The following is a 10,232-nucleotide window of genomic DNA, read 5'->3' on the forward strand; positions in this document are numbered from 1 at the left end:
GGATGGGAGAAACAAGGGGGGTGGCATGGGGGAGAACATTTGTTTTTACCCAGAGACCCCAGGCCGGTGCTGCACAGCAAGCGTTTCAATACAGAGGAAAGGTTCGCCCTGAGCCACGGGGGAGGATGCTGGTGTAAGCTGGCAGTTCAGAGGTGTTTGCGGCCATTCTCCAGCTGCTTGTGCTGCTCCTCTGTCTCCCTTAAGGGACTGCAGTGGGCAGGAAGGGGTGAGTTTTCCTGGGAGTCTGCAAAGAGAAGAGCTTCTTTCTCTTCTTGCTCTGGGGAAGGTTCCTCAGTGGAGGAGAAGAGGCAGTATCACCCGCTGCTGAAGCCAAGCATCCTCACCCCTCATGTCCAGCTGTCTCCAGGGTGCAGGCTGCAGACACTGGAGGAAAAGCAAGCAGCCCCAGCTGGCTTTGACAGGTAACTTTTTCATCTCACTGGGAATGATGGTACAGGAGGGAGCCTGCAGCTGGCAGGCATGGGGGAGAGACACAAAGGTGCTGTGGTGATGGGGGATTCCCAACCCCACTCTGGGTCTCTTCTCTGTGGGGTTTCCTTCATCGAAGGGAAGAGCACTGGAGGGATTCTTATGGCTAGGAAAAAATCCTTCCTAATTCTGACCCAGCAGCTGTTCCATGCGCGACGCTCCTAGGGATGGCACGGCAGGGATCAGAGCATATTAGAGCCAGGTCAAAGGCAAATGCAGGAATCCCCTCCTCAAATCTCATACCTTGGGTCTGCAAATAGAGTCACTTTGCTGGAGTCATCATGGGCAGCCTGGGGACAGCCAGAGCAAGGCTCGGAGTTTGCCCAAGGATCAGACAAGAGCCCTTCAGTGATGAGAAAGGAGCATGCTTGGGGTTCGTTGTGCCTGGTGTGTCTATCTGCTCCGTTCTGCACCCACTTTTCTATGCTCACCCCTCCCTGTCTGTGGTGCTCACACCAACAGGAATAAACCAAACCCCAGATTCTTTTTCCTCAGATGTGTTCACTTCACCCTCTGAATCCCTGCCATGGTTTCCCTTCTCCACTCCCCTGCCTGGCATGCAGATCTCCAGCAGCCGATTTCCCCTCCCTAGCCTTGGCCACAGATTTCACCTCGGAGATGACTGTTATGGGGAAGCCACGTGTGTGGCTCAGCTCACTGCAACCCAATCCCACCTCCCCCTCCTGCACAACTCCTGTTGTGGATACAGATGCTTCTGGGTACCAACACACAGCGCCAATCTGCAAGAGTTTTTTATAATGTTCATTCAATCAAGGTTTACCTGCATGCAGGTATGGCCTTGCAATGTGGTGCAGTGCCAGGGCAGATATCCACAGAAGAGAGTGAGAGCAGGATGGAAAACTGCAGGAAGCATCCTAGAGCTGATGCACCTCAGTCAGCATCCGAGATGCAGGAGACTGGGACCTACCTGATCCTCAGGGCCCTTGGAGCAGTTCCATGAGGTGATCAAGACAGGGGAAGGCAGGCAAAGAGAAGCACGGTGTTTTTGCCTGACAGGAAAGCAGAAGGGAGGCAGAAAGGAGGCACATGAGGTAGGAACCCATAGTACAGCTCCCTAGAGTTATGCTGTCTGAACAAGCCGAGGTCTGCAGGCAGATGAAGTGCAGAGCTGGACTTTGGTGGGGCTATGAGAGTCATAGGGGTTGCAGGAGGTGACAAAGAGAGGGCAGGGATGTGGTGAGGAGGCAGGAACTGATAATACCCACACGCGTACCAGGAGCATTAGGTTATTCTTGCTTCCTGGAGGAAAATAGTAAACTCTGGGGCCAATGGAGTATGGAAAAGGGGCGGATGATTTCTAATTAAGGATAGTTAGGCCTTGGAAGGTGGTGGAGTAATCTGGTCTTATAGAGTGGCAGAAAGGCCATGCAAGGTGAGGAGAAGCACAGGCAGCTGTTCTTCTTAAGGACTTGGCTGCCCAGCCCCTCACACAGGGCTGTCTCCATGTTGGAGCATCGGTCTCTATGTCTCACAGGCAGCAGCAGGAGAAGCACCAAGAACCACAGCTAGGTGGGATGGCTCCTTCCTGGCAGCTTGGCAGGGTGCCTTCTTACTGGTGTGGTTGCCTCACGTTGTTTCTCTACTTTTGGACTTTAAATCGCGGGGCTTGAAAATGGAGGTGTGCTCAGTGGAGGGACTGGAGCTGGCACACAAGGTCTGGGGTGGCATTTTCACTTCTCTCAATATCTTGAAGCTTTGTGAAGCCTGGGGGAAATCTGGTGGGGTTTCCTGGTGCGTAGGCAGAGGTGCTGAGCGGGAGGTGACCAATACGGGAGCCCGGCATTGCGCGACTCCAGCTGCGAAGCCTCCGTGTACGGGGATGTCTGACCCTGCCCCCTGCTAAGGGGTTCCTCCGGGATCCGACTCCCAGCCCGGAGCTGCCACGGTTCGTGGGTCCGGGGGATCAGCCTGGCCCGCGCAGTGACCGTGGGTGGGTGGGAGTCCTGCGTGTGGCCGCCCCCGGAGGCAGAGGGAGCAGGGCAGGGGTGAGCGGGCAGGGCGGGTCGGGCCGAGCCGGCCCGGGGGGGCTGCCTGCGGTTTGGGGCTGCGGGAGGCGGGATGTCCCGGGGAGGGAGCGGGGATGTGCAGGCACACGCAGCCGCTGGCAGGCGGCCGGGGCGCACGGCGGCGGCGGCGGCGGCGGCGGGCGGAGCGGCACACGCGGCAGCTCCCTCCGCAGACCCGCGCCTCCCCAGCCCCGCCGCCGCCGCCGCCGCCGCCGCCGCCGCGCCGGGCATGGCCGCCCCTCGCCGCCGAGCCCCGCGATAGCCCCACGAGCCGCCGCGTCGCCGAGGTGAGCACACCGGGGAGGTGGGCTGGTCTCGCTGCGCGGCCCCCGCCGCCCGGGAAGGCGGCGGGGCCCGGGTGGTGCGAGGCCCCCCGGCCGGAGAGGGGGAGCAGCGGAGCGAGCGCTCCCCGCCCGGACCCTCCCGGGAGTGCGGGGGGATCCGGAGGGGTCGTGAAGCCGCGGGGTCTGAAGGGGCCGAGAGGGCTGAGCCGCTGCGGCGCGGCATCTCCCGGTGCATCCTGCCGTGCCTCGATAGCTCCGGGCCGGGGGACTGGGGAAATGCCCTCGTTCTGAGGTTGTCCCCGGTCGCCTCCGGCGGTTCCCGCTCACCCGCGAGAGGGTGTCTGTAATTGCCCCCGGGGGGGCCCTCATGCCCCGGGGCACTGGAGAGAATTAGGGAAGAGAGAGTGGGCGCGTCCTGTGCCCCAAGGCCAGGCCCGCTGACATCCGCGTGGGCTCTGGTTGCCCCCGGGATGCGGCCACCGAAGGCAGCACCCGGAGGTCTGTAGCTCGAAGGGGCAGCAGTGGGGAGCTTTGCAATGACGCGTGGTGATCGGCGGTCGGGCTTTCAACAGCCCTAAGGGATGGGCTGCCAACTGCTCACCCGTCAGCCCTCAATTATTTTGTAAGTTTCCTAGGCATTGCTTCGCCCTCTCCTGAAATGCTGCAGCTGTCCATTACTGCCCAGCATTTCAGGGCAGGAAGTGCAGGACAGTCCTGAGAGCACGGTGACAAGGGGAGCACACAGAGGGAGGATGCTGTGATCCCTGCTGGAATTTGGCTGGGACACTGAAAATGCTGTGTCCTTTGTGGGCGATGGCTTGTTTGTGGCAAGATGCTCTTAACAGCATCACTGCTTTGGGCTCAGTGGGTGATTTTGTCTGGTCCACATGTGTTGAGCCACTAAAAGTGTCCCTAGCATCTTGTCCTGCAATGGATGTAGGTGTGGAGGTGACTTCTCTCCAAATCTGGAAAGTCTTCCAAGTAGCTGCGGACCCAACGCAACCTTTTCTCACTTCACAGTGGGGCTGAGAGCAGCACGGCCTCTGCTCATCACACCCACACAACTGGATGGAGCCTGCTCCATGCCACGCTCCTCACGGGATGGCTTAACCCCTCCCATCTCATTATAGTAATATCCTTATGATATCACCCTAGAATTTCCTGCCCTAAACAACCCCAGAAGGCTGGGAGGGATTGAAGTGTTTTTTGAAGAGTGTTTAATGCTACTTTACAAGGGCAGGAGGTGGTCAGAAAATCAGGGCTCACAGGTCTCTCTGTGGGGTGGCAGAAGGAAAGGGCTGCACCCAGCTAGTGAGCTGCTCGGGGCTTCAACCCTAGGCCCTATTGCTTCACCCCCTTCCTTACCAATGCTATTTTCCCTGGTGCTACTTACTGCCCTCTCACCACCAAATCCACCCCATTCCCTTCCCTCGTAATTGAGCCAGACGGAGCTTCGCATCTTAGCCACCAGCTTACGAGGTTTGCTTGCTGCAAGCAGTGAGTCTTTGAAAAGCAGCCCATGTACTGTGAGCATAGGATAGGTGCAGTGCAGGAACTTCACACCTCACTTAACACAGAGCTCAGGTCCCCTGATGCAGGGAGGGAAGGGGAAGGTCCCCTTGGCAGCGCTAGTGTTCATAGAGCCTTGAACAGAGCAGTGTAGCAGCCTCAGCTGCTGTGCACTCAGCACTGAGTGTATTTGTTTGGTCTCCCATATGCACGCGTCAGAAGGCTTTTAGGTTCTTAGTGCTCCAACGTTGCATTAGAGGAAGGAGTGTGGAAGGATAGATAGGCGTGTGGTGAGAAGCCCATACAAAACCGGATGTTTCAGCTCAGAACTCCCAGGCAGTGGAGAGGAAGGGACACGTGAAGTGATGCTGCAGTGTGAGCCAGAGGCCTTTCCTCAGCCAGCTCTTTTTGCCTATGTAGGTGTTCATCTCGGTGGGGCCACACTGACCATGCTCAGGAGCTTCTGTCTCCAGCTCATGTCCTTGCTTTGGATCCTCTTAGCCCATCACCAGCTTGCCCAAGGTGAGTCTCTGGGTCCTGCTCTTCTCTGTCCACCTTTCTAAATCCATTCCTGGCATGGACAAAACTCCTCAGCTCATTGTGCAAAATAGAGCTGGCCTGATATGGAAAACCAGACAATGCTGCTTCATCATCCATCACGTGGGAGGCAACTAATGGTGACCATAAGGCCCTGTTGTGGTGGCAGCTGGGTGGCAGTGCATGAGCAGGCGGGAGGTCCCAGTGCCCCACATCTCACTGTGATGGGCCCTCTGGGAGAGGTAGGGTGAGAGGGGGAGAAGATCCTGACCCCAAATGGCTAATCCTGGATCCCGTGAGGCAAAATCCTGAAGATTATCTTGCCCTACCCCCGCTCCGGATAAGTGCTGAATTCCCAAAGCCATCTGCCAGGAGAGGTGCTCACAGGCAGGAGGGACAGTGATACCCAAGCCTGGACCGAGCAGATCCAGCACCACTGCCCTGGTTGGATTTGGGAGGCTCCTGCCTCACGGATGGAGGTTTGGGAGGCTCATGCCTCATGGATGAAGGAGCCTGATCAGGGCAGGCAGTCACTTGCTGGCCTGGGTGCACATTGGGTTCCTGTAGAAAGCGCTGAGCAGGTGACGGGACAGAGGGGGAGGTTGGGACGAAAGCAGACGAGGAGCTGGAGAAAGCAGGCTGACATGGATCATGAGTGAGACGTGGCATGGCAAGGCCATGGCTCAGTTACAGCCTCTTTATGGTGGCCTTTAAATAAATAAGCAGAACTGGATACCTGCTCCTCAAGGTGAAGGGGAGTGCTGGGGCCCTGGCTGCAGTCTGCTGCACGCAAACAGTTTTTCTCAGGAATGGGAACATCCCAGAGACACAAAGGACCCGTTCTCACTACTTCTGCCTTTGGTGCCTTTGTGCCCTGTGTGTGCCTGAGCCTTCCCGCCCCAGTGGTCCAGGTGCTGTAGTACAGGCCATAGGGTCCCATTTTTGAGCTACTTGCAAGCCAGCAGGGCCAGAGCAGACCTTGGGTCACCCATGATCCCTGCTTAACCTCAGCCCCCTGTCCCTGCCTTGCAGGTGATGACTGCAGTGAGCACTGCAACCTGGCCCATGGCAGCTGCGACCAGGATGGGAAGTGCAGGTACGTTCACCTCCCTCGATGCATTTATCTTTTCTCATCCACACCTCAGCTTTGGCAGCGCCCCACCGAAATTGCCCCAAAGCCCAGGGACTTCTGCCCTTGTAGTTTTTAGGCTTTCTCTTTTGGGAAAGGAAAGCCGCTCACACCTTCTCTTCTGCACCACAGCCTGTGATACCCAAGGGAAGGGGTGCTTGCTGCCCACACTCAGGTTTATCCTGAGGTTTATCTTCATGCTGTTTTGTTTATAGCTTTTGCAGTATCTGGTGCCACCTCCGCTCAGCCCTGCTTCCATAGAGATGCCCTCTTTTCTTAGCACTTGCTGAGAGCTGATAGGATGAGGGAAGGCTACTGGGACACCACACCGCTCCTCTGGGGCAGAAGACTCGTTGTATCCTGTAGGGCTCTGTTTTCCCACCATGCTGCACCCATAAGCCTATAGAGTCACGGAGTTGTAGAATATCCCAAGTTGGAAAGGACCCATAAGGATCACTGAGACCAACTCCTGGCTCCATCTAGGACCATTCAAAATTCAGATCATACTTCCAAGAGTGCCATGACCACTGCCCTGGGTAACCTGTTCAAGGGCCCGACCACCCTCTGGTGATTAACGTTTTCCTAACACCCAACCTGACCCTCCCCTGTCGCTCAGTGCTTTCAACATGCTGGCCACATCATGTCAGAACTTGCATAGTGACCACCCACTCCAGTACAGGACCTCTCGTCCCATCCCCTGAGGCTTCTGGTGTTACGGATGGGGCTTCTCTCTGCCTGTCTGGCTGTGTGGTGGGAGATACACAGGGCTTGTTCAGTATGTGCAGAAAAGCTGGGTGTCACAACGCTGCCCTGTCCCCTCAGGTGCGACCCAGGCTGGGAGGGCGAGTACTGCGAGGAGTGTGTGCGCATGCCGGGCTGCCTCCACGGGACCTGCCACCAGCCCTGGCAGTGCATCTGTCACAGCGGCTGGGCCGGCAAGTTCTGCGACAAGGGTGAGTCCCTGGCTGTGCAGATGGCTGGCTCTGCAAGGGACAGTGGAGCATCATCCAATCTCATTCCCATGCTGTGCTTCAGGGTGCTGTGGCTAAAGTCCTGCACTGATAGGAGGGATGGCACAGCCAGAAGCCACATGTGGGATGCCAGCTTGGACTGCTTTGGCTGTCCCCAGCTGCATACTGGGAGCAGCATAGCACTGTATCCAAGTGCTGTTATCTGGCCTGACAGTGCAGCTCCCCCATGCCACCACCATGGTGAGCTCCTGCTGGCTGGCACACACACATGTGGCACATCATGCAGGCCAACAAGGGGTCTTCTTGCCACCTCCAGGCCTGGCTTGCTAGTGCCTGATGAAAGGAAGGAGGGAGAAGGTGTGGCCACTTTCCCATCCCCACTGGGTCTGGCAGAGTTTGGGAACTGAAGTGACTGCATTAATTCTCATTTCTCACTCACTCCACCTTTTCTTTCCCCCCCCTCAGATGTCCACATCTGCGAACATCAGTCCCCATGCCAGAATGGGGCTCAGTGCATCTATGACCGAGATGGGGACTACTCCTGTCTGTGTCCAGAGGGCTTCCATGGGAAGGACTGTGAGATGAAGGCAGGGCCATGTGAGAAGGCAGGGTAAGGCACAGCATTGTGATGACAGACAGCACTAGTTGCAGCTCAGCTTGGCTCGTTGTCTCTAGATTTCCATGCACTAATGGAGTTAAGCCAAAACCATCTTTGGCTTTAGTTTAACTTGGCATGCTGTAGTCCCACTAGGGCTGTGATCTGAGCAGGTTCTCATCCCTTGTCAATATGTGGATGCAATGAGCTGACACCAGTTGTGCCTTAAGGAGCACCAGGAGGACCTGCATCTTCCTCAGATCCTTGGCTTGCGGACTCTTCCCATTGAGCAGTTGCCCTGTGCCTTGGGGACATCCCAATCTTGTCACTATAGAGGCAGAAGCTTTACCGCATCCTCCTTTACCGCATCCATCCACCTGCCCTGTGGCTTGGCAGCCAGCTCCAGTAGCGAGTTTCCATCCCCGTGGCAGGGGGAGTCGCTTGTTTTCCAGGGCCATGACCTCTCTCCTCTCTCCTTGCAGGTCTCCATGCAAGAATGGGGGGCAGTGTCAAGATGAAAACGGCTTTGCCAGCAACTTCACCTGCCGGTGCCTCGCTGGCTTTGTGGGGGCTCTCTGTGAGCACGACGTGGATGACTGCCTGATGCGGCCCTGCGCCAACGGTGCCACCTGCCATGATGGCATCAACCGCTTCTCCTGCCAATGCCAGGTGGGCTTCGAGGGGCGTTTCTGCACCATCAACATCAATGACTGTGCCAGCCAGCCCTGCAAAAATGGGGCCAAGTGCTACGACCGCATCAATGACTATGACTGCTTGTGTCCGGACCGTTTCACTGGCAAAACTTGTGAGATCTCCATCCCTGAGCCCACCTGGGCTCCCCCCTACCATCCTTTGAACCACGAGAGCGGCTGGGCGATTAGGAGCACCACCAGCGAGATGCCTGAGGTGACACAGCCAGAGCCCATGAGGAGTGCAGTTACGGGGCGGCGCGTGGCCAACCACAGTGAGAAAGTGCCGGGAGGAGGGTTGTTAAAAATCTCTGTGAAAGAGGTGGTGACCCAAAGGGACTCAGGGCTGAGCGAAGCCCAGCTGGTGACAGTGCTGGTGTTTGGGGTGCTGACGGCAGTGCTGGTCCTCATCACTATCCTGCTCATCCTGAGGAACTGGCAGAGGGGCCGACAGCGGTCGAACTGGTGCCAAAGCCCTTCGCAGGCTGCCAGGAAGCTCCAAGATCAGGAGTGCCAGGTGGGCATGTTAAACTCAGTCCTGATCGAGCCCAGGAAAACAACAGAGCTCTGAGCACTCTGAGCCGGGCCCCTGCAGGTCATCATGCTGGCAGACCCCTCGAACTGCACCCCAGGCAGCTGTTCTGGTGCAAATTGGGCAGCAGGGAAAGGCTCCTCGGGCAGTGAGCACATCAACAAAACCCCATGGTGCTGAGCTCGGTGCAATGGGCCCAAGCCATCTCCACCCGGCCAGCGCCTGTGCGAGTGAAGGCAGGGCTGCATGGGGCCAGCCCTGCAAGGGAGCAGCATTGGTACCGCTCCAGTGTGAGCACTTGGAAATGGACTGGGACTGCTGGAGTGCTGTCTCACAAATGTCTTCTGCTAGGGCCTCTACAACTCATCTCTGTGACTGGAACAGGGTCTCCCAGCTCTTTCTGGAGGCTGTAGTTTCAGATGCCGTGTTCCAAGGGCACAAGCAGATGTGGCCTTGTGGCCATGCGAGCCAGTTTGGAAACAATGTAGAGACTGTTTAGGGTCTCCTGCCCTTTTTCTGCCCTATGTGATGCTCCTTCCTCTTACCATCAGACTTAGTATTACAGACATGTTCTGTACTTTTCTCCTGATGACCCGTGGTGTTTCCTCTCCCCACTTATGGAGCCGTCCTTTCTGGTATGGACACAGACAGCAGAGCTCCTTCCCCAACCCAACGTGCACTTCTGCTTTACTGTTTGCTGATGGGGAAGCACATGGCCTCTTCCTTGTGGGGCATCCCGGGCCTGAGCTGGTCCTTCTCATGTCCTCACAGGTGAAACTGGAGCTGGCCAAGACTGGAGATGTGCTGCAACTGGCTCAGGAGCAATACAGGATCCTCATTTCCCCTGCCAGTCCCTCCAAAGCACCCTGCTGGCATTAACCTCAAACCAGCCATTGCAGAGTTTCTTGATAGTAACCAAGCTAAACTCCCTGCAGTGGATGTGTGGACAGGATACGGAGCCAATGATGACTGTAGGAAGCAGATACAGCACTGCATTCTCCTTGCTAAAGCAAGGCTGAGAGGCACTTAGCCTTGGTACCAGCTCTGCTCTGCTTTTTCTGGTCTGGTGTACAGCAAGCAGGGCCTCCCTGCCACAGTCAGGATTTTCTGTGCCTCCTCATAGGAATGAGGGGTCAAACAGTGGAAATCTTAAAAAATAAACAACAAAACAACCCCTACTACTGGCCTGTAGGGTCACAGAACAGGGTTTGAGATCATGTAGAAAGAGAGTGGCCAGCGGATTAAGCACTCAGCCAGAAGAGAGAGACCTGGGAGAGGGGTCTGGGGCTTCATCAAAAAGATTATTTTTTTAATACATGAATGGATAATGTACCTTTATCAAATAAAACAATTACAAGCCCAGAAACTGTATTAGAGAATGATAAAATAATTTAGGTTGAAGGCATTTGTGTACATCAACCTCCTGCTCTCAGCAGATTCAATTGCATCACGTTGCTCAGCTACTTGTCC

The 10,232-nt window shown here is 56.4% G+C and overlaps 1 protein-coding gene across 1 annotated transcript; it reads left to right on the forward strand.

The window, feature by feature from the left end:
* Positions 1 to 349: 349 nt before the first annotated feature.
* On the forward strand, positions 350 to 8,801 carry DLK2 (delta like non-canonical Notch ligand 2; the record flags this gene model as incomplete). The annotated part of the gene is made up of 6 exons (XM_079549969.1): positions 350 to 422; positions 4,730 to 4,831; positions 5,879 to 5,942; positions 6,798 to 6,928; positions 7,412 to 7,556; positions 8,024 to 8,801. The coding sequence occupies 6 exons, from the start codon at positions 350 to 352 to the stop codon at positions 8,799 to 8,801; spliced, it is 1,293 nt and encodes a 430-aa protein (XP_079406095.1).
* Between the last annotated feature and the right edge of the window lie 1,431 nt (positions 8,802 to 10,232).

This window comes from Tetrao urogallus (assembly GCF_951394365.1).
Source record: "Tetrao urogallus genome assembly, chromosome: 2".
NCBI lineage: Eukaryota > Metazoa > Chordata > Aves > Galliformes > Phasianidae > Tetrao > Tetrao urogallus.